General features: G+C 40.8%; 1 protein-coding gene across 2 annotated transcripts in view; it reads left to right on the top strand.

Moving 5' to 3' along the window:
* The first annotated feature begins 3009 nt into the window (after window positions 1–3009).
* Window positions 3010–25537, top strand: part of arl15b (ADP-ribosylation factor-like 15b) — a 72056-nt gene continuing 49528 nt past the window's right edge. The window contains exons 1-2 of one of the 2 annotated variants that reach the window (XM_035776722.2): window positions 3010–3385; window positions 15958–16212. In XM_035776722.2, the coding sequence (XP_035632615.1) occupies window positions 16159–16212 (54 nt within the window). In that variant the 5' untranslated portion in view covers window positions 3010–3385; window positions 15958–16158. The remainder of the gene's footprint in view (window positions 3386–15957; window positions 16213–25537) is intronic. The other variant, XM_035776723.2, reaches the window with a different exon arrangement.

Here is a 25537-nt window from a genome sequence, read left to right as displayed (position 1 = left end):
TCATGCAACTGGAGTCTGTCTGTTTTACTATTCTAGTTTTAGGCATTTGCAACATCTAGGTAGCCTCTACTGCGAGATTTTCACTGTCCCCGTATTGGTTATATCATTCAAATTAACCAAGAATAATCGAAACCTAAAATTATACCACGGCTGTGTGATAATGTAACATAGGTCTGTGAAGTGTGGCCTAACATTGATTGTTTCTCTGTTATCTATGTTATCCCATAAGGTACACCTCATATTCATTGTTTATATATTGTACATTTTCATTAGGATACAATGCAGGAGTGTAAAGTACTTAAGTAAAAATATGCCAAATCAAATGTATTTATAATTAAGCAATAACGCCGAGGGGATGTGGTATGTGGCCAATATAGCACAGCTAAGTGCTGTTCTAATGTATGACGCAACGTGGAGTGCCTGGATACAGACAGCCCTTAGCGGCGATATATTGGCCATATACCACAAACCCCCATGGGTCTCCAGATCCTCAAAAAGTTCTACAAGCTGTACCATCGAGAGCATCCTGACCGCTTGCATCACCGCCATGTATGGCAACGGCTTGGCATCTGATGGCTATACAGAGGGTAGTGTGTACGGCCCAGTACATATATACTAAGCGGTGTCAGAGGAAGGCCCAATTTTTTTTCAAAAACTCCAGTCACCCAAGTCATAGACTGTTGTCTCTGCTACCGCACGACAAGCGGTACCGGGGCGCCAAGTCTAGGTCCAAAAGGCTCCTTAACAGCTTCTACTCCCAAGCCATAAGACTGCTGAACAATTAATCAAATAGCCACCCCAGGACATTGACTCGGTACTGGTACCCCCTGGATATAGTCTCGTAATTGTTATTTTATTACTTTTTACTTTAGTTTATTTAGTAAATATTTTATTAACTCTATTTCTCGAACTGCATTGTTGGTTAAGGGCTTGTAATTAAGCATTTTGCGGTAAGGCCTTTAAAATATTTTTTAACCTTTATTTACTAGGCAAGTCAGTTAAGAACAAATTCTTATTTACAATTACAGCCTAGGAACAGTGGGCTAACTGCCTTGTTCAGGGGCAGAATGACAGATTTTTACCTTGTCAGCTCAGGGATTCGATCTAGAAACCTTTAGCTTACTGGCCCAACGCTGTAACCACTGTTGGTCTACACCTGTTTTATTTGGCTCATGTGACAAACACAATTTGATTTGATTTATTGCTATTAAAAACTGGTTACCAATGTAATTAGAGAAGTAAAAAATACATGTTTTGTAATACCCGTGGTATACCATGGCTGTCAGCCAATCAGAATTCAGGGCTCGAACCACCCAGTTAATGGAGCAATTTTTATATCAGCAGATGTCACAAAGTGCTTACACAGAAACCCAGCCTAAAACCCCAAACAGAAAGCAATGCAGATGTAGAAGCATGGTGGCTAGGAAAAACTCCATAGAAAGGAAGGAACCTAGGAACAAACCTAGAGAGGAACCAGGCTCTGAGGGGTATCAATTAAGTCGATTTTGAGGGTATCTGTACTTTACTATTTATATGTTTGACAACTTTTACTCCACTACATTCCAAAAGAAAATAATGTACTTTTTACTCCATACATTTTCCCTGACACCCAAAAGTACTCATTACATTTTGAATGGTAAGCAGGACAGGAAAATGGCCCAATTCGTGCACTTATCAAGATAACATCCCTGGTCATCAATCTGCTGCCTCGGATATGGCAGACTCACTAATCAAAATTGCTTCATTTGTAAATTATACTGAACAAAAATATATACGCAACATGTAAAGTGTTGGTCCCAAGTTTCATGAGCTGAAATAAAAGATCCCAGAAATGTTCCATAAGCACAAAAAGCTTAATTCTCTAAAATGTTGCACACACATTTGTTTACATCTGTTATTGAGCATTTCTTCTTTATCGAGATAATCCATCCACCTGACAGGTGTGGCATATCAAGAAGTGTGCAATGGGTGTGCTGACTGCAGGAATGTCCATCAGAGCTGTTGCCAGAGAATGTAATGTTCATTTCTCTAGAGAATTTGGCTGTACATCCAACCTGCCTCACAACCGCAAACCACCTGTATCACATCATGTGGTCGAGTGGTTTGCTGATATTAACATTGTGAAGAGAGTGCCCCATGAACAGAGTGCCCCAAGCACAACTTGTATCGTCACGTATAAACCACTAGAGGTCAAGACACGCACATTATTGGAGGGAGGAATTATCTTACTTTGAAGATACAGTTAATTGTCATGTTTTTCAAATAATAAAACCCAGATGTAACGATGGTGACTGGTTTAGTGTAGCAAATGGGACAGCCTTACAAAAATGTTTAATCGTTCAAGTAAATGAAGCAAATACTGTACAAAGGTCACGCGACGTCCAATAACGAGTGGGAGAGGTCATAAAATTCAAGAAAACCAACTTAAGTACGTTTCCGGGTTTCGACCAAGTTCCAAAACGGTGGTTGAGGTTTTGATTTGAACACATCCAACTTTAATCGATAGTATAGCATCAACAACATTTATTTTGATGCATAGGTTTTCAAATGTCTGCGATATATCATATAGTCAGGTGCTTTATCTTGGCCAGGTCGCAGTTGCAAATAAGAACTTGTTCTCAACTAGCCTACCTGGTTAAATAAAGGTGAAATAAAAATAATTTTTTAAAATTAAAAAAGTATCCAAATTAAGACTATAGCCGGATATCACCGTTTTGCTCGAATATCTTTCATAATGCTACGCCTGATAAAGGGCTATCACTAGTTACCACAGCCACAAAATTGCTATATAAAATGGCTATATAAAATGGCTATATCGTAAAAATCCATGAAAACACAAACGTGATTTTTGGTCTTAATATAAGGGTAGTGTTAGCAATAAGATTAGCAGTGTGGTTAATGTTAGGTTTAAAATAGGATTTTACGAAAATAAATTATAGAAATGGGCGGGTTTAGCCATAATTATGACTTTGTCTCTGTGGTAACTAGTGAAAACCCTGAAAAAAACTATCCATACTTCCTGCAACATATCCTGTACAGCCCAAAATCGGATTCTTGCTAGGGAATAAAGAGCAAAACAAAGCCAGGTGAAAAGAAGGCCGTGCATAGAATATCATGTTTAGATTTATGTTAGCTAGTCTATAAGAAAATAGCAATTGCATAACCCACAGAGCTTCAACGCGTCGAAACCAACACGCTCTGCACACATTGATTATATTGCTGTTTTTGGCCAAGGTGGGGAATACAAAGGCTAAATAGTTTACACCAAAACAAGATTTGAATGCATCCATTTTACCTGGAATACGCCGACCCCAACCAACTTCGTAGTTGAAATCTCTCTTTTTTTGAAGAGCACGTCAAACTGAAGAATTTCATGGATTATCTGGTATGGTATATTCCTCTGCTTTTCGTGCTGCCATGTGTGACTTTAGTTTACCTTAACTTCAGACAATTAGCCAGTTTTGGTGTTTTATAATTGATTAATTGAACACCGTATAAAGGCTTTTGGGGTCAGTCTATCGATCTGATCTGCTTGGAGGAGCGCTAGTTTATTGACCATTTTACACCAACAAAAATTGCAACCATTAAAACTGGGCCAACAAACAATCTTGGACTGCCTGTAGTTTTATCCATAATAGTCTAGTAGCCTAGTCATAATGGCTATTAGACCAGCTGTTTAAAGCTTGAGATCATTCTAATATTTTTTTAAATCACATTATATGGTCTTCATCGTACGTATGTATGTATGTATGTATTGTATGTACACTACCATTCAAAAGTTTGGTGTCACTTAGAGATGTCCTTGTTTTTGAAAGAAAGCACTTTTTTGGTCCATTAAAAGAACATACAAATGATCAGAAGTACAGTGTAGACATTGTTAATGTTGTAAATGACTATTGTAGCTGGAAACAGCATAAAAAAAGTAATATATACATAGGCATACAGAGGCCCATTATCAGCAACCATCACTCCTGTGTTCCAATGGCACGTTGTGTTCGCTAATCGAAGTTTATCATTTTAAAAGGCTACTTGATCATTAGATAACCATTTTGCAATTATGTTAGCACAGCTGAAAACTGTTGTTCTGATTTTAAAGAAGCAATTAAACTTGCCTTTCGACTAGTTAAGAATCTGGAACATCAGCGTTTGTGGGTTCAATTACAGGCTCAAAATGGCCAGAAACAAAGAACTTTCTTCTGAAACTCGTCAGTCTATTCTTGTTCTGAGAAATGAAGGCTATTCCATGCAATAAATTGCAGAGAAACTGAAGATCTCGTACACATAACAGCGCAAACTGGCTCTAACCAGAATAGAAAGAGGAGTGGGAGGCCGCGGTGCACAACTGAGCAAGAGGACAAGTACATTAGTGTCTAGTTTGAGACAGACGCCTCACAAGTCCTCAACTGGCAGCTTCATTAAATAGTACCCGCAAAACACCAGTCTCAACGTCAACAGTGAAGAATAGGCGACTCTGGGATGCTAGCCTTCTATGCACACCTGGAATTTTGCAACATTTGCCCATTTATTCTTTTCAAAATTCTTCAAGCTCTGTCAAATTGATTGTTTATCATTGCTAGAAAACCATTTTCAGGTCTTGCCATATATTTTCTAGTAAATTTAATTTCTCATTTCTCTCAACTTGGCCACTTGCACTTCTTGGTAAGCAACTCCAATGTCAAATCTACCTTTTTTTGTCACATTCACTGAATACAAAACGTGTAGACCTTACTGTGAAATGCCAAATGTGCATTTGGCCATGTGTTTTAGGACATTGTCGTGCTGAAAGGTGTATCCATATCCCAGTGTCTGGTGGAAAGCAGACTGAACCAAGTTTTCCTCTAAGAGTTTCCCTGTGCTTAGCTCCATTCTGTTTCTTTTTTATCCTAAAAAAACTCCCCAGTTCTTAACGATTACAAGAATACCCATAACATGATGCAGTCATTACTTGGCTTGACAATATGGAGAGTGGTACTCAGTAATGGGTTTTATTGGATTTGCGTCAAACCAAGCACTTTCTATTCAGGACCAAAGCTTAATTGCTTTGCCACATTTTTGTAGTATCACTTTAGTGCCTTGTTGCAAACAGGATCCATGTTGTACAATTTAAAAAAATTATTAATTATATATATATATTCAATGTCAGCTTTTTAATTTTAATTTTTTCATCTACCAATAGGTGCCTGCCTTTGTGAGGCATTGTAAAACCTCTGGTGTTTGCTGTGTTTTTGAAATGCACTACTTGACTGAGGGACCTTACAGACAGTTGTGTGTACAGAGATGAGTTAGTCGTTCAAAAATAATATTAAACACTATTATTGCAACTTAATATGTGAGTTGTTAAGCACATTTTTATTCCTGAACTAATGTAGAGTTGTCATAACAAAGGGGTTGAATACTTATTGGCTCAATACATTTAAACTCTTCATTTTTTAATTAGTTCGTGACGTTTTTGAAAAACATAATTCCACTTTGACATTCTGGAGTATTGTGTGTAGGCCAGTGACAAATCTAATTGTAATCTATTTTAAATTCAGTCTGTAACCCAACAAAATGTGGAACAAGTCCAGGGGTATGAATACTTAATGAAGGCACTATTTCCAAATATGTATGAAAGTTAGCTGGCTGACTCATTGATTCTGCTTTGTCGAAGGAGATGGCCACTATATGGCTAATGCTTTTGACCTCTCTGTCGGTATGACTGTCTTTTTCTTAGTTTACAGCTATAGCCACAAAGTTCAGTACTCCTGCATGAATGCAGAATCATTCCATTCATTAGCTCGTTGTCCCTTGAACTGTAAAGGTCCTTGTGTTTTCCCCCAATGGGAAGTACTGATAAGACGTTGTCGTAGGATGGAGCTCTTCCTGAAGAAGTAACTAGGCTGAAAATATCACTGCAAATGTTGGCTGCAAACCAACCATGGGAGGGAGAAAGATAATGAGCTTGCAGTGAAATCAAATCCATTAAACAACAGGTGTGGACAACAGGGGCCCTTCCCAACAATGCAGGGATTTTTGGGGGGGGAGAAATAATAGAAAAGCAAAAATGTAATAATAGATACACAATGAGTAACAATAACTTTGCTATATACACAAGGCGTAACAGTACCATGTCGATGTGCAGGGGAACCAGGTAATTGTGCAGGGGAACCAGGTAATTGAGGTAGATGTATATATTTTTATTGAACCTTTATTTAACTTGGCAAGTCAGTTGAGAACAAATTCGTATTTACAATGACTGACGACGCTGGGCCAATTGTGCGCCGCCCTATGGGACTCCCAATCATGGCCAGTTGTGATACAGCCTGGAATCGAACCAGGGTCTGTAGTGACGCCTCTAGCGCTGAGATGTGTTACCTTAGACCGCTGCGCCACTCCGGAGCCATACATATAACTACGAATAATGTGACCGATAGTAAACTGTAGCAGTAGTAAACTGTAGCAGTAGTGTATGTGATGAGGCAAATAAGTTAGTGCAAAATGGGTAAATGCAGATAGTCCGGGTAGCTATTTAACTAACTATTTAGCAATTTTATGGCTTGGGTAGAAGCTGCTCAGGGTCCTGTTGCGGCAGCAGAGATAACAGTCTATGACTAGGGTGGCTGGAGTCTTTGATTATTTTTAGGGCCTTCATCTGACACCGCCTGGTATAGAGGTCCTGGATGGCAGGGAGCTCGGCCCCAGTGATGAACTGAGCCGTCTGCAGTACCCTCTGTAGTGCCTCACTGTTGGATGCCATGTGGGTGAAAATGGAGTAGAGGAGGGGACTAGGCACGCACCGCTGATGGGCCCCCCATGTTGAAGCGTGTTGGATGTGTTGTTGCCTATCTTGTCAGGAAGTCTAGGATCCAGTTTCATAGGGAGGTGTTCAGTCCCAGGGTCCTTAGCTTAGTGATGAGATCGGAGGGCACTATGGTGTTGAACACTGAGCTGTAGTCAATGAACAGCATTCTCGCATAGGAGTTGCTTTGTCCAAGTGTGAAAGGACAGTGTGGAGTGCAAGAGAGATTGCGTCATCTGTGGATCTGTTGGGGTGGTATGCGAATTGGAGTGGGTCCAGGGTGTCTGGGGTGATGGTATTGATGTGAGCCATGACCAGCCTTTCAAAGCATTTCATGGCTACAGAAGTAAGTGCGACGGGGCAATAGTAATTTAGACAGGTTACCTTTGTGTTCTTGGGCACACGGACTATGGTGGTCAGCTTGAATCGTAGGTATTACAGACTGGGTCAGGGAGAGGTTGAAAATGTCAGTGAAAACAGTTGCCAGCTGGTCAGCACATGCTCTTGAGTACACATCCTGTTAATCTGTATGGTCCTGCGGCCTTGTGAATGTTAACCTGTTTAATGGTCTTACTCAAATCATCTACGGAAAGAGTGATCACACAGTTGTCCGGAACAACTGGTGATCTCACGCATGGTTCAGTGTTGATTGCCTCGAAGCTAGCATTGAAGGTATTTCACTCGTCTGGTAGGCTCATGTCACTGGCATCTCGCGGCTGAGTTTTCCTTTGTAATCCATGGTAGTTTGCAAGCCCTGTAACATCCTATGTGCTTCAGAGCCGGTGTAGTAGGATTTGATCTTAGCCCTGTATTAACGCTTTGCCTGTTTGATGTTTTTTTGGAGGGCATAGCAGGATTTCTTATAAGCGTTCGGGTTAGTGTCCTGCTTCCTGAAACCTTAAGCTTTTCGCCTTTAGCTCAGTGCGGATGTTGCCTGTAATCTATGGCTTCTGGTTTGGATATGTACGTACAGTCACTGTGGGGACAACGTCGTTGATAGACTTATTAATGAAGCCTGTGACTGATTGGTAAACTCCTTTAATGCCATCGGATGAGTCCCGGAACATATTCCAGTCTGTGCTAGCAAAATCGTCCTGTAGCTTAGCTACTGCTTCATCAGGCCACTTTCATATTGAACGCGTCAATGTTACTTCCTGTTTTAAGTTTTTACTTGTAAGCAGTAATCGGGAGGATAGAGTTATTGTCAGATTTGCCAAATGGAGGGTGAGAGAGAGCTTTGTATGCGTCACTGTGTGTGGCGTAAAGATGATCTAGTTGCACAGGTGACATGCTGGTAGAAATGACATAAGACTGATTTCAGTTTTCTGCGTTAAACTCATCGGTCACTATGAGCGCCGCCTCTGGATGAGAATTTTTGGTTTTGTCTATGACCCTATACAGCTCGTTGATTGCGGTCTTAGTGCCAGCATTGGTTTGTGGTGGTAAATAGACAGCTACAAAAAATCTAGATGAAAACTCTCTTGGTAAATGCATGATATATCGGTGAACATATTGGAATCTGCCAATATTAACTAAAAATGCCAACATCGGTATCGGCCCGATGTCTAGTTTAACACCAATGTGAAAAACCGATGTCAAAGCTGAAGTGAATACCTATAGAATGTAGGTACATGACGTAATGACGAGCACTACACGTGCAACACAGCATTCCTAACCTAGCACACAATTTCTGCTGTGTGGCTCGAGCAGTCAAAAAGTCGAGCAGTCATTTGAAAGAGTAAGAAAATTTCAGCGAGACAATTCAAAGATGAAATCCATTAACGTCAAGATAATGGGATTCATTGCCCTTGACAATCAATCGGTCTCTGTTGTGGGTGATGTTGACTTTCGCTGACTGGCCGAGCACCGGTACACACTACCAAGTGCGCTATTTTTCAGATGTTATCCTACCGGAGTTACACAGTACTAGCATCACTGATATTAACTTCACAAAATACATACAATGGTACGCCGAGCTTTGCTTGTGTCAAAAAAGATACAGTAGCACTGTCAAAGCTGTACAAAAGTCTACAAACACCTGCCACGAACGATGTGTTTACAATACCGTGTTGGTAGTAAAGCATAATTTGCTCGACCTAAACTTCTGGGGTAGCTAGCTTTAGCTTGGTAACGTTACCTAGCTAGCACCAATACAACCAGCCTGAAAACAATGACCAGTAGAAACTGTAGTCATTTTCATTATTCTTAGCAATGATTTAGGAATCCTTGTGAGTAAGTATTAGCTAGGTTGTCGCTTGTTATTCGCCTATTGAAATTGAACTTCAGTTCAATAAATAAATAGCTAGCCAGCTACTTAACCCTGTTTCCAAAAGCTAATGTTATAAGCAGCCAGCTAGCTTCATCTGTCTAGTGAGGCTCAACCGGAGTTTGCCTTCAAAATAAGTGTGTCATTGACAGTGATTCAAATGAATACAAATGGTAGAATTGTGCCATACTTTTATTTTGAAGGCTAACCGCAAAGTCCACTATTTTGGCTAATCCTTATTGTGGCTAGCTTCACATCGATGGGTCCGACCACCATTAATCAAATAAGAACTGTGTTATAGATTAGGGTTATTTTAAATGTTGACACCAAGCTATATAGTTAGCTAGCTAACTATAGCTACTGGAACAGATTTTTGATTTTGGGGAGGAACATTGTTTGCATCTGTAACAGTATAACTTTAGACCGTCCCCTCGCCCATACCCGGGCGCGAACCAGGGACCCTCTGCACACATCAACAACAGTCACCCACGAAGCATCGTTACCCATCGCTCCACAAAAGCCATGGCCCTTGCTAAGCAAGGGGAACCACTACTTCAAGGTCTCAGAGCAAGTGACGTCACCGATTGAAACGCTATTTAGCGTGCACCGCTAACTAAGCTAGCCGTTACACATCCGTTACACATCCATCAGCTAGCTAGCTTTTTTAATGACCAGCACTGTAGGTTCGCGAGACAACTTTACCAGCATCATAGCATACGTATCGATGAATCCTTGTGAGATATGAAATACGAGTGATAGCGTAATCAATGTGTAATAACTACGTAAAAGATGTTTGAACGCGTTAAATTATTATGTGACGTGCAGTCATATTCAGGTCCTGATTGGTCAACAAGCTTATTTCACACGTCAAATAGTGTTATTTGACGTGTATCTTTTTTGACACGCAAAGACCCAAACGGTGTTCCATAGGAATCCTGTTTGACAATGAAACGACTGAACAAATGAACAACGAAACAGCACAGCAAGTAAGTAAAATAAATAGGTTTTGATTATGTTTTACTGGTAATGGGGACATATGTAAATGCCAACAAAACGTTTTGGTCAGTGTGGTGTGCGTGTAACCTTTATTTAACTAGGCAAGTCAGTTAAGAACATATATTTATTTACATTGACGGCCTACCCCGGCCAAACCCGGATGACGCTGGGCCAATTGTGCGCCGTCTTATGGGACTCCCAATCACGGCCGGATGTGATACAGCATGGATTCGAACCAGGGACTGAAGTGACGCCTCTTGCACTGAGATGCAGTGCCTTAGACCACTGCGTCCGTGTGTGTGTGTTAACTATTCAACTGTGCTAGAATGCTTAAAAGGCCGCAAACATTTTAAATATCGGTATCAGGTTTATTTGGCAAGGAAAATATCGGATATCGGTGTATCACTAGTAAGTAGTATGGTCTACAGCACATGCCAAACTCGCTCCACGGATGGCAGAGTGTCTGCGAGTTTTCGATCCTCCCTTTTACTTGATTGATTAATTTTAAGGTCACTGATTAGTAAGGAACTAGGGCTGAGCGATATATCAAATTAATTTGATGAATCCTAATATGTGTTTTTGCGCGATATTCCAAGAGCGTTTATGTCCGCTTGTTCTCATGTTGTATTTTTTGGTCTCGTCTCTCTCGCTCCTTTTTGTCCTGTGTGCACCTCCCCAATGGGAGTCATTGTCCCAAAGGCGGGAAGGCAGGTGACAAGCTTAGAAAAAAAGGGATTGTCTGGGTAGGCCTGACGACTAAACAGAATAGGTATCTTAGGTGTTCTCCTTTGTCATTTGATTGTGTAACTTGCAGGGCCATTGGCAGAAGTCCTTCTCTTATTACTGTTACAGATGATGAGGTTTTGTCTTTGGTGTTGTGGTATGGGCAATTCCACGTTCACTTAAAATGTATGCCAAACAAAAAACATTGATTTCACAGTTTAACAAACCATACAGCTCTATGCACAATGACTACTTTTAACAATTTACACTGGACATTTGACAAAAACACCATTTACTGGAAGAACTGTTCAGATGCCAACAGAGTTTTTGTAAAATCTCCTTCAGTTTTTTTATTTGTATTGTTTCCAAGTTTTCAAGAACCCTGTTAAATATCTGAAACGAATGAAGATTCAACGATGTCGGCAGAAAGAATGGGGTGTCAGCTATGACATAACACTGACAAAATGTATTGAGATTATTGAACTACAGTAAGTGTAGTGGATTTACACCCTGTAACTCCTGATCTGTGCAACACAGAAATGCATAATTATGGATATGGTGATGAATCCTAAATAGGAACACAAATGTATAAATATGCAATATCCACTTTTGCATATTTGAGGTATTATTTTACGCACTGTCTATTATTTGCCCCCAAGCATGACGACATTTGGTTGCGCCGGACCAAATCTGAACGTAGACGTCTGTTTCACAAGTTTGGACATCAAAGCACAGCTAAGTTGAGTACAGCACATAACAGTAAAGTTGAGTTCAGTAGAGTATACTAGTGTACAGTAGAGTAGGGCTGGGCGATATGGCCTAAAACTCATATCTCTATTTTTTTTCTAACCTTTGGGCGATATGCATCTCGATTTAAAACAAATGAGAATTATCTAAATAAACTTTGTACAAATTTCAAAGTCAAATATACTGCATTTTAAACAGCAATAATCGAATGAATTCAGAGTTTGAAATTATACCTAGGCTGAAATATATGCCTTCCACAACCGTAAGACCCCACTAATCATTTCATTATTTTGTCAGTAATCACTGATCTGGCTTTCAGGTCTGTGTATAAAAACCACGCATAATGCACATTCAGTAATAATCTAGCAGGCATTATAGAAAATGAACACTGGCCTCATTAACAATCTTTCAAGCACAAGCCCACGTGCTAGTGAGTAGCCAGCTAATATTTATTAATGAAGTTTAGCCAAGTTGGATCTAGGTATAATTTCACAAGCTCTGAATTCAGCTAACAAGGTAAAACAGTTGAATGGTTATGAACACACCCTTCTGTCCGTCTCCAACTGTTTGAACAGCATGCTAGCCTGTCCACTTTGTTCAGATGTTGAAATAAAGTGGCTTACCTTATTTCTCGGAATGAGAAGGAGTTGCCAATTCCTTATATAATTGTTTTATGCTTATTGCACATTTATAAAACACAGACTAAACCGCTAGTATAACAATCTTTATTTGATTCAAATGTTGCTAACGATACGTGGTACCGTAATTGTGCACGAAACAAACTGAGTGTTAATTTCCCAGAATGAATGTTCATTGGTACATGCGTTTTATTATTGTCTTTTATGATTGAAATTTGAGGAGTTGAAGCATATACAAGGAAAGGTTAACTTCTCCTCTATTACAGTAAAAATGATTGCGAGTTGAAGCTGTTTGTCAGAGAGGAAGAAGTGATCTCTCATCTTTGTTGTTGTGAGTGGTAGAGGGAGAGGCTTGGGAGAAAGAGGCGAAAGAGAGAAGTTTCACTCTCCTAAAAAATTGTCCTAAAATAAGCCCCGTGCGCTTATTTTGAACCTAAGCTTGTCGCCTGCCTTCCTGCCTTTGGGACAACGACTCCCATTGTTAGGGTGGAGACCATGACAATCTCGTCATTATATATAGATCTCGGGGTGTAAATGGGAAGGTGCCCAGCACAGAAGGAGCAGACGAGACTGAAAAGACAACATGAGAACAAGTGGAAATGAACGCTCATAAAAACTACATTTACAAACAACCTCGATTCTGCGATACAGGCATTTGGAATATCGCACGAAAACATACATAGGAATTAATCAGCTTCATTCAAAATATCTCTCAGCCCTACAGTAGAGTTCAGTGCAGTAGAGTATAGTGCAGTACTCTACTCTAATGTATAGTACTGTACCGAACTATACTTACTTACTTTTCTCTACTGCGCTCTACTGTGCTGTACTGTATAGTATTGTGCTGTCCAAACTTATGAACCCAACTGTGGTTTGTAACTACTTTAATTTCCCATTGTAGCCAATGAATTTGCAGAAGAATTGATAAACAAAATTGATATCAGTAAAAACACTACAACTAACTGATAACTTTACTTTTACCTGTTATTTCTGTGAACTTTCATTATCCTCCTTCCTTATGATGGAGAGAAATGAGAAAATATCTTAAAGATACAGTCAGTGCCTTGAGAAAGTATTCACGCCCTTTGACATTTTCCACATTTTGTTGTTTTACAAAGTGGGGTTAAAATGGATTGAATTGTAAAATTGTTTTTGTCAACAATTGTACACAAAATACTCTTAATGTCAAAGTGGACGAAAAAATGAAAACTCCCCAAGTGTACAGAGGAGTTGGCAAGACGGCACACGCAGATCTGGCATCAGGATAGTGATATTACTGTGCATGGAGAGGGACTGAACCCCACTAGACTGGATCACAGGCAATAAACAGTTAAATGAAAGATTAGCTACTCGCTCTCCACTCTCCAGTCCACTCTCTACTTAACCTCAAGGATTACAATTTTCCATAGAATTTGTTAAGGGAAAACATTATTGGAGCCCTGCAGTGCATCACAGCTGTTTTGATGGAGAAAAAAAACATCCACGGGAGATTTTCAGCTTACATGGAATGGGTGGACCTGTTGCCCTTAACGGTTGGCACGGAGACGAGTGTTCTTTCAACTGCCAGTTGTGTTTTTTCAGAGAGCTAGGCTTCCTCCACCGTGTGAGGTGGAGGAGAGGGAGGGCGCTTCTTTTATTGTTATTTTATTCACATTTTTACAACTTCTGTCTTTTCCCATCACCACAGTCCCAGACACAATTCATTTTTTTTGTGTTTTTTCGGAGAGAGTGTTCTTTCAACTGCCAGTTGTGTTTTTTCAGAGAGCTAGGCTTCCTCCACCGTGTGAGGTGGAGGAGAGGGAGGGCGCTTCTTTTATTGTTATTTTATTCACATTTTTACAACTTCTGTCTTTTCCCATCACCACAGTCCTTTCATTTGTTGTATTATGGACACAATTCATTTTTTTTGAATGGCACAAAGTTATCTGCCCTTAACTCACAGAAGGAACAGGTCACCTCCATGAAAGAGGCTGTTGATTCGGGTCAAGAAATGTATATAGTGCACTACTTTTGACCAGAGCCCTTTGAGCTCTGGTCAAAAGTAGTGCACTTTATAGGGAATAGCATGCTATTTGGGATGCGGCACCACCTGTTTAATGCAGATGATCAGATGGTGACCTTTGATCACTGAAGATATTTGAATGTCCACAATGCCTGAATGACTGGGCAGGGCAATAGGACGAAGTATCCACACACTTCATGCTTGCAGCCAGGCCTAGTTTTGTTACCCGGATCTTGGGGAAGATCAGCGATATCACAAAGGCTGCGTTCACACCAGCAGCCCAATACTGATCTTTTTTTCCCCACTAATTGGTATTTTGACCAGTTACCTCAGATCTTTTCACAGCAGATCTTTTTCTGAGCTGATTGGTCTATGGGCGATTTCCACGCCAGCAAAAGCTATTCTCACTTTGAAACTTCATTGGGAGGAAGGATGTTGTATCACATATCATTTTATATTTTTCTAAGCAATATGTAAAAACATATATATATTTTTTTGAAATATCAAAAAGGGTACGTTGAGCTATTAATAATAATATATTTAATCTTAAATAAATGAATGGAAGTTATATTTCACAATCTAAACAGTCCTTATTTTAAAGCATGCTATGAGGTGTATAACGACACCAAGATGTCGTCTGTACCATGTAGCGTTCACAGATCATTACATTTTTTTGCTTACGCTGGCGGGGAATCGCCCATATGGCCTATTTAAATATAATTTAGATTACATTTATGTAGGCTATTATCTGAATATACTGTATGGGTCTGATAGTGCTAGCATGTGGGGAATTAGTCACCCAGTATCATGATTATTATCCTCGTTATTATATAAAAATATGTTTGTGTACAGAAGGCTACATTATCTCGAGCTGCCTACTCATCGGATAAACTAGGCCTACATCCTCTTAAGGAAGTGAGGTCATTTTGGATCTAGAAGTCTTAATTTCAACTCTCTTTCTTTGGATGGGATTTAGAACCACAGGTGGAAAACAGTTCAGTTCTAGAGTCTCAAACATTCCACTCTCGCCTTCTGTCCTCTCAATGATTTTCTAGGCCTATTACAAAAATAAGTAACTTTTCTTGACTAGTGAGTTTTGAGTCAAGTATCTGTCCTGTTTTTTTTTATGTCTTCTGTTTTTCACAAGTCAGTCTTAGTAAGACGTCCATATAATAATGACGCGTGGACTTTTCCAAGAGCCTCTGCCTCCTTTCATCCAACAGTGTAGCTTGCAGTCCAAGAGTCCCTGAATAACTCTGAGAAATTGGTTATTGGTGAGCGGTGTGGAAACCAGTTTGTAAAACATTACCAAGACAGGAGTGGAAGACTAGCCTATTGGTTCACATTCGTAGGGAAAGGTTTTGAGGATAGGAGTGTGACACAGACCGTGAGAGAACAGACTGTAAACAGAGGTACCTTTTCCAGATCTGCTTCTAATAAACAACCTCTGCAGGGCCTTTACAGACTTGACCAGCTTACTGTAGCTCAGTGGAATCAGGGTTTGGAAGGTCGGAGGACAGTAGATGTTTTTTTGCATGTTGACTGTATTATAAGATTTTTTTTTTAAAAACTGGACATGCTGACTGTGTGGTGAAGACCTGTTAATCTTCAAACTGGACATCGAGTTGTCGGGACCGGTTATGTGGGATCCGCTAGTCTAACCCTTTGTAGATCAGACATAGCCTAGCAGCCATAGGCCTCATATAGTCTGCTGAATCACCAGTGTCATAACTGTCGTTTAATCGAAATTAGTGTGAACAGATTTCCTGTCTCTCTCTCCTCTCTCTCTCTCCCTCTCTCTCTCTAGCCTCTACTTCCCAGATGAAGTTGCTGAGAGCTGGCGATGGGCTTCGTTGGATCATAACTCTGACTAGAGTCCTGTCGCTTTCCTCCTGCTGCTGCTCTGTCTCACTCTGTTCTGTCTTCCTCTCTGACTGTGTCCTCTTGTCTGTTGCTGTCGGTGGCTCGTTAAGTTGTTGAGGAAAGCGCTTGCCTTTAGCCGTGGACAATGTCTGAGTGCATGCATCTCACCCTATGCATTTGCAGGATTGGCGCCTATACGGTAAGGACAACAGCATGTGTCTTCAGCATAATAGCTTTGAGTGCACCTTCCTCCGTCTCCTCTGTCCTGTCTGTTGATACGTTGGTGATAAGTCTCATGTCGGTTGATAAGACTGTGTGATCTTCAAAGACCCCCATGAAATGTATATGAACTATTTCCTTCTGCTCCTCCCTTGAAATGTGTGTTGATTGTATACTTGGCCTATTTTGCGCTTGTACTGTAGCTAGAGAGAGCAGCTAGTGCTGTGGGCTGTGGGCTGTGGGCTGTGGGCAGAGAACCACCTCTGCTCCAAGGCCTCCTCTCACCCTCTAGGCAGGATTCCAGAAGAGAACTCTGATCAGGCATGTCCAGTCGTGCCTTCCTTCAGGAATGCTCTGCTCTGGTCTGTCTGGCACAGAGTGATCAGCTGGAACCCACCTGATCTCTGACATTCCAGCTGTGCTGGGAACAAATCTTTTGATCTCAGAAGTCGGATGGCAACGCTTCCCCTGCTGCTGGACTGAAGTACATCAGATGTGTGTTAAAGGAGCTAGAGTAATATGAGTGTGGTGGTTTGCTGGGCTTGTCTGTTTATGTTCAGTACAAGGTTGCAGTATGACATGGAATCCAACCAGTGCCAGAGTGTGGAAATGTCTTAGATGTTGTGCTTGGACTGGAGTCAGTTGTTTATCACGTGTGTTTTATCAGATGTTCCTGGGCCATTTGACCTTTTGAAAGATGATGACCTATCAGCAAGCCATCCGATGGAAAAAATGTTATGACGCTGTTATTACAGTACACTGGCTGCTTCGTTTAACACTTTTCAGCAGTTATGTTTGAGTGGTTTTGAGCGATTTTTCTTTAGGGGTGGGGGGCTCTGGTTAGGCCTAGGCCGTGTGATAATAGGTAGGTTTGGTTGAGTGGCCAGCGCTCGTGGCTGTGGGTGTTAATGTCTGTCATTAGAGCTCACTGGTCTTTAGTGGAAGTGGTAATTGTGTTTTAAAATCGCTTTTATCTGCCTGATCTCTCCCTAAAGGGGGAAACGGGGTAACCGGAACCTTGTTCTAGAAGTTCACAGATATCATCATTATTCAACAGCCTCGGGGAACTGTGCTCAATGAACTGTGAAAAAACAGACATATTAGGCTACTCGAAGACGTGTCACATGCAGTAGGCAACTAGGCCTATTATTATTATTATTATTATTATTTGACCCTGCTTGTCATCTATGAACACTTGAACATCTTGGCCATGTTCTGTTATGATCTCCACCCGGCACAGCCAGAAGAGGACTGGCCACCCCTTATAGCCTGGTTCCCCTCTAGGTTTCTTCCTAGCTTCCGGCCTTTCTAGGGAGTTTTTCCTAGCCACCGTGCTAGCACTTTGTGACATCAGCTGCACATCTCAAGTTTCCTACGATAGGGAATTCGTAAAGGCCTGAAAGCTGTCAGTTCAAGCTTGAATGGTGAGACTTAAGCCTATGGTGATTATGAAATATTTATGTGGTCTCAAATCCCAACCCCTGTTATGTGTTGGTATACAGTTGATGGGTCATAGAGTGGAGTGGAGATAGGTGATGTCTGGACTCTGGAGGGAGGGGGGTGCTGAATATAGGCTACTGGGCTCCACCCAGCTCACTGCACTTCCTCACTTTGATAAAGCAGGATGTGGCAGGCCGGCCTGTCGGTCGTTCCACCCCACCAAGGGGAATATCCCACGGTTCAGTTATTCAGCTGAGATTGACCCTGCCGTTATGCGGCCAAGGCAACCACCCCTATGGCCTTCTGGGAAATGAGGGCCTTAACAAGCCCAAACAGGAAGCTATTGGAGAAAAACATCCACTGAATGGGCTGTTTGAGTTAGGGGAAACAAAGATTGACGTCTGCTTTGTGCTTCTCACGGGTCTGGAACATTAACCCATAGGCCATGATGGAGGCAGCCTTGTTTGCCAGATGTGAGACAGGGTGGCTGCGGGAAGAGACTTTGGTGGAGGAGGTAGACTGACCAGTCAGTTACCCAACGTACTCACTGGCCATTCTACACTTAATCAAATGTTTATCCAACCCCTCTCGTGAACAGACTCTGATTTACTCAGCTGATGATTTACAGATTTAGCTCATGATTTACCCTCTCAACAGCTTTTTCTGTTTTGCTCAGAATTTGAGTTACGATCATGCACTGTGTGTACAAAACAGTAAGGACACCTGCTCTTTCCATGACAGACTGACCAGGTGAACGCTATGATCTCTTATTGATGCCACTTGTTAAATACACTTCAATCAGTGTAGATTAAGGGGAGGAGGCAGGCTAAGAAGGATTTTTAAGCGTTGAGACAATTGAGACATGGATTATGTATGTGTACCATTCAGAGGGTGAATGGACAAGACATCATATTGAAGTGCCTTTGAACGGGGCATAGTAGTAGGTGCCAGGTACACCGGTTTGTGTCAAGAACTGCGCCGCTGCGGCGTTTCTTCACACTCAACAGTTTCCCGTTTTGTATCGAGAATGGTCCACCACCCAAAGGACATCTAGACAACTTGGCACAACTGTGGGAAGCATTGGAGTGCAACTCAATTAGGACGGTGTCCTTAATGTTTTGTACACTCAGTGTAGATTAGCCAGAGCTCTGAGCCTTAGCAAGACTGTCTGAATGCAGGGCCAGCCAGGGAGGAAAAATGCATTGCTTCCCAAATGGCACCCTATTTGCTCTAGTCAAAAATAGTGCAGTATATAGGGAATAGGTTGCCATTTGGGATTCACACTAGCTTTCTCTGCCAAACCGAACGGACGGATGGCATGTGAATGATACTGGGCTATAGACAGCAGGGGACCACCTCACAGTTGAGCCCTTAGCAGGAGCTTTGCGGAGTTTGACGCTAGTCGTAACATCCTGAAATATGAATACAGAAACATCCCTCTGTTGCATCATGTAGCACTCTACTTCACCACTGAGTGGAGAGAGAGTACGTACTGGAGAGGGCTAATGTCCTCATGTACAATTCTCCAGGTCTATTGGATGATATGGCATCTATGCTGTACAGATTTCCTGATTTCCTTGGGGTAGGGTATCTCAAAGACATATAATCTCTTTCAGACATGTCGTGTGAAAAGAAAGGGATCCAACTTCTTTCTCGTAAAGGTGCGTCTATAGATCAGCATTGATGATATGTCCATTCACAGCGGACAGGGATTTAAAGACCAAATATAGTTTGAAGTGATTTAAGCATCTCTGCTATGTGTTTGTGTGCTGTTAATGTGTATTTCTGTAGCCGTTTGAATGTTTTCAATTCCAATTATGCACTTCCTCAGTTCAGTTGAGTCCCAGTCTTTATAACCTCCAATTCAAAGTCCCTTTCCTGTTTCCTGTTGTTCCCTGGGTCCGATTCTCTGGCCTTGGCCTGGCACTGCCCACGGTTACCATGGTGACCAGAGTAGGAAACCTCACTTCACGCTGCGGGCTACTTCCTGTTGTGATTCTGTACCTGTGGTTTTGCATTAGGTCTAGCCTCGTGGTCCAGCCTGTTTGTGCTTTAGTGGCCAGCCAACGTTCGTTCATTGCAGTCTATGGTTCATTGTCATGCCAAACAACAACAATCATCATGATGTATCATAAATAGCTGTATGTTACTGCAAAGAGCCAGGCTAGTTTTGCATTAGCGAAGTTCTTCCCCCATGTGCAATACAGGATGTTTGTTCAGTCTGAATAATTTAGTGTGTTTGTAACCAGGGTTCCATCCAACCTTTTTATGCAAGTGAATTACATGTCGGATAAATAGAAAATGTCACTGCAGGCATGATGGAAACAGCTAATTTTGTCGGTAAGCTTTCCAAATGTCTTTCTTATTTTATTTGAAATATGCTAGACAAGGTCTGATCTTTTTGTCTCAGCAATATTAATTATGCGAGAAATGGCAGTGGAAACGACATGTCGTGTGGACCTCCCACTTACGCCTCAGGAAAGCATGCAGTTTATTAGGCTACAGATGAAATGATTATGATGCAAGTGCTAGGGGGTGAGCTTGATGCTCCTTTCCAATAAATATTAAGGGTCTTATTCTGGTGGCGTGATGATCAATGCCTGGCTGCCGTTTGACAAGTCAAAAAGAAAGTCTTGCTATTTTGTCCATGATAGTCATGTAGGCTATACCCGCGCTGTATCTGCGAGTTGTTGGGTAGAGTGCAGGTGTCAATACCACAGTGGGCACATTCGCTATATAACGTGACAAAACCGTCAGTGGAGTTTAAAATACGACGATAAACTCATTTAACTTGTAGTTTTTATTCGGTAAATGGGAATTTGAACGCAAAAGTTATTTTTTTATGTGCACTATGTCATCACGCACAGCCTTTTATTCGCAACAAGTCCACCTTTTGAATATTCACATGAAAATCTGTCGCCAATTGGATGGAAACTTAGCTATTGATGACGAGGCAAACCTGAAACTGCCAGATCTTTGAACTTTTACACTGTCTCTCTGATTTAGGATCCTAAGCATTTCCGTGTAAAAAGCCCCATGAGCACTAAGATGTGAAGTTCATAAGAGCATGTCAAATGATGTCTTGAATGAAAGGTAAGAGTCTATTTTTGAGAAATTAAGGCATACAGTGCTTTCAGAAAGTATTCACACCTCTTGACTTTTTTTTACAAAATGGGTGAAAATGTATTTAAAAAAAATAATCAAAGATCTTCACAAAATACTCTGTCAAACATTTGAACTTAATTAGATAAGTATTCATCCCCCCTGAGTTAATACATGTTACAATCACCTTTTGGCAGTGATTACAGCTGAGTCTTTCTGGGTAGGTGTCTAAGAGCTTTCCACACCTGTAACATTTTCCCATTTATTATTTTCAAAGTTCTTCAAGTTCCGTCAAATTGGTTGTCCATCATTCCTTGACAACCATTTTCAGGTCTTGCCATAGGTATTTAAACAGATTAAGTCAAAACTGTAACTCGGCCACTCAGGAACATTCACTGTCTTCTTGGTAAGTGACTCCAGTGTAGATTTGGCCCTATGTTTTAGGTTATTGTCCTGCTGAAAGGTGAGTTTATCTCCCAGTGGCTGGTGGAAAGCAGAAGTGAACCATGTTTTACTCTGGGATTTTGCCCGTGCTTCGCTCCATTCCGTTTATTTTTTATCCTGGAAAAACTCCCTAGTCCTTAACAATTACAAGCATACCAATAACATGGTGCTGTCAATTAGGTTAGTATTGTGGAGTAGCTACAATGTTTTTGATCCGTCCTCAGTTTTCTCCTATCGTAGACATTAAACACTGTAACTGTTTTATAGTCAACATTGGCCTCACAGTGAATTCCCTGAGCGGTTTCCTTCCTCTCCGGCAACTGAGTTAGTCTGCTTTTTAAAATGTTTTACCCATACGGCACACCCAGTTAAACATCTGTCTCCTTGTTCTGTCTGTGGCTATACAACTACGGTTGCAACACATATTGCTGTTGTGTTATCAATAGACATTGTTTGACATGACAATGGTGAATATTGATTCTTGGTTTTGTATAGCTCTGTAGCTAATGAGTGTATGCATTCACAGGGGAAAGCTACAGAAGCCTGTCCTACCTGTTCTGTGCTGTTTTTTAAAATTACATTCTTATTTAACTAGGTTTGTAATGGCTATCATTCAAGTAATTGTCCTTGAAACCGGTTTATTTGTATTTTTATAGTTGGACTTAAAAGACTGTCAAAATACCAGCAAATCAGCTACAAATGATTTAATTTAGTAATTCTGTTCCAAAGTATTCCCACGCATAATAAAGAGATGTTATCATATACAAATGTAAGCAAGGCTTGAAATGATTGTGTTTTAGTCAAATAGTATAACTGTTTGAGCTTCTTGCAGGCCAATTTGCAGTCTACAAATGATTTGTAATTATGTTCCAGTCCCCAGACCATCTGCTCAAGAAAAAGTCAGCCCTGTTTTACTCGGTGCCTACAGAAAGTCTACACCCTTTTGAACTTTTTTCACACTTTTTTCACAATTATATATTTCTTCCAACAGATCTACACAACCTACTTCACATTTTTTTTTCGAAGTGAAAGAAAGTTATTGAACGTATTTGGTTGGAAGCACCTTTGGAAGCCATTAAAGCTGTGAATCATGTTGAATAAAACTCTTATCAACTTTGCACAACTCACTTCTATCATCATGAAGTGCTTTCCGAGGCTAGTCAAAGACCACATCACCTCCTCCCTCACAGACATACTCAACCCGCTCCAATTCGTCTACCGCTCGACAAATCCACGGACAACGCAGTCGCCATTGCACTGTACACTGCTCTTACCCACCCGGACAAGGAATGCATATGTGAGGATGCTGTTCATTGACTACAGCTTGGCCTTCAATACCATAGTGCCCTTTAAACTCACAACAAAGCTCACAGCCTGGGTTTAATTGCACAAGCCCTGAATTCATTAGATTATTATTGACTGTTTGAAATGCAGTGTATTGTACCTTTAACCTCTACGGGATCGGTGTTGCCCCTCGCGGGACGGTTGAGCTAACGTAGGCTAATGTGATTAGCATGAGGTTGTAATCAACAAGAACATTTCCCAGGACATAGACATATCTGATATGGGCTGAAAGCTTACATTCTTGTTAATCTAACTGCACTGTCCAATTTACAGTAGCTATTACAGTGAAATAATACCATGATATTGTTTGAAGAGAGTGCACAATTATGAACTTGTATGTATTAATAAACCAATTAGTCACATTTGGGCAGTCTTGATACAACATTTTGAACAGATATGCAATGGTTCATTGGATAAGTCTAAAACTTTGCACATACATTGCTGTCATCTAGTGGCCAAAATATAATTTGTGCCTGGGCTGGAATAATACATTATGGCCTTCTCTTGCATCTCAAAGATCAGATCTAATGTGTTATATTCTCCTACATTCATTTCACATTTCCATAAACTTCAAAGTGCTTCCTTTCAACTGGTATCAAGAATATGCATATCCTTTCTTCAGGTCCTGAGCTACAGGCAGTTCGATTTGGGTATGTCATTTGTAGGCGGGAAAAAAGTGTCCGATCCTTAGGGGATTTTTGTTGTTGTTGAGATATATATATCGTTTTTTGTCCATACGCTTTTGAAAAAATTGAGATATGAGTTTTAGGCTATATTGCCCAGCGACTGAACTTCTCCCTATGCAACTGGGTCCTGAACTTCCTGACCGGCTGTCTTCAGGTGGTGAAGGTAGGCAACATTACCTACTCCACAATGATCCTCAACATGGGGGGCCCCACAAGGGTGCATCCTAGGGCTGTTACGTTGTCAGTATTACCGCCACACCGGCGGTCACGAGTCATGATGTCAGTCAAATTCCACGTAACCGTTTAGTCACAAAATTAGGCTCCTCCAAGCTCTGATGCCGCTGATGATCATTAGTAGCCTACCAAACTTGCTAACTCCCTGGTAATCAGCACTATATTGTCCCTCTAATCACTCTGACTTTCCTTGCTTTGTCTAACAACTTCCTTGCTTTGTCTAACAACAAATAAGTTGTGTGGGTCAGAGTGCAGTATTTCTTTAGTTTAATAGAAAAACTTTGTTGTTGCCTATCAACTTGACTCGGAGGGAGAACTTCTTCATGTCTCGACAAATTCCCATGATTTGTGAATCTGTTTTCGAACCGAACAGCTAGCGCAAAGATTTCTAATGCTTCCCCTGTCTGGACGACCTGGAATGATAAAGAGTCGATTTCTAATGCTCACTAGCTTCGTCGTCCTCCTCAGAATCACGTTCATTGCGCTAAATAGCTCAACTGGCTAGTTTGCCTTTCTGTAAAGAGGAATGGTGAGCTGTATGCCTCTGATTGGATAGAGCAAATTTAGGAATAAAAAGTTTGGAGTGACAACATGGCTAGATAACGTCAGCTAACAGCTCTCTGTGTCATCATTGAGCAGCCCAAACGGAGCTGTTGCTATGTATACTCAGACGCAGAGGGCAAAAATGATGACCAGGGTGAAGAGTGACTACAATTACTTAACACAACTACTGACCGCAATTACTGACCACAACCACACAACTACTTACCACACAACTCTTCACTTCAACCACTGACCTCAACTATTGACCACAACCACACAAATATTGATATTGACCACACAATTACTGACCACAACTACTGACGACAAACACAACTACTGTCCAAAAATACTGACCACAACCACATAATTACTGACCACACAACTACTGACCACACATTAAATCACTATAACTACTGACCACATGCCTAGTGACCACACAACCACTGACCTAACCTTCTGACCACAACCAAACTACTGACTACAAATGACATCTACTAACCACAACCACTGACCACTACTACTGATAAACTAAAGACCACTGCTGACTAGGGATGGGCATATGAAATGATTTTACTATTCTAGTAATATAATTATTAGTACAACTTTTTGTTTTACTTCTTCCACTACCACAAAATGTATTTTAAAGAGCTTTAGCAAGCCCCACAACTTTACTTGTAAAATTACCATCTAGTTCAGAGTAGATATTTAAGAGTTTTTGGAAAACTGAGGGAGCTTTTACTGTCATTATGTTACCAAACTTTACATCTGCACTGTTCTTTGAAATAATATGTTTTTTTGTGTGTTTTTTTTAAACTTTCAGTCTTAATTCTTAAAAGTAGTCCTTGTTCATAGAATTGTATGATTTGTTTAACTTGCAATCAATGGTTTTTGTTTGGCGTACTTTTATAGTGAAAAATGAGTCCGCCTCATTCTGTTACCGGAATTGCCCTCCTTGATCATCTTCTTTACCTATTATCTTTACTATCAACACAAAGCAAACACAAATCTTTACATGCTCAGATGAGGCATTACAGTTATTGTGTATATCTGACAAAGGTATTTTCCACATTCAGAGAATGTGACCCACAGCCGCTTATATTCAGTCAGGTTGATGCTGACTAACAAGGTGTCAATATTTTAATAACAGAAGAATAAAGTCCATTCTTCACATTGTTTGTGTTGCCATGGCACTGATTTTCTTAAGTTTACAGCAATTTGGGGGCATGGGATAGGATGGGTAGTTTTTAACCCCCGTTTTGAAAAGCCTGCCTTCGAGGGTGGGAACATGAATGTATGGCTCCCTTCAGGCTGTAGTCTTTACAAAGCCAGGGAAAATGAGTCAACCTAGATATCCTGCAATGTCCTGGCAGATAGGAACATCAATTGTGAAAAATCCAATTGCTCTATTGAACAAGGACAGCCATATCTACTCGCGTGATCGGCGAGACAACAAAGGCCACAAAAATGTATACAAAACATGACTCCATTCATTTTTAGATCAGACAGCAATCT

This window comes from Oncorhynchus keta, chromosome 9 (assembly GCF_023373465.1).
Source record: "Oncorhynchus keta strain PuntledgeMale-10-30-2019 chromosome 9, Oket_V2, whole genome shotgun sequence".
NCBI lineage: Eukaryota > Metazoa > Chordata > Actinopteri > Salmoniformes > Salmonidae > Oncorhynchus > Oncorhynchus keta.
Note: the sequence above shows the minus strand (reverse complement) of the source record. Positions and strands in the feature narration are given on the sequence as shown.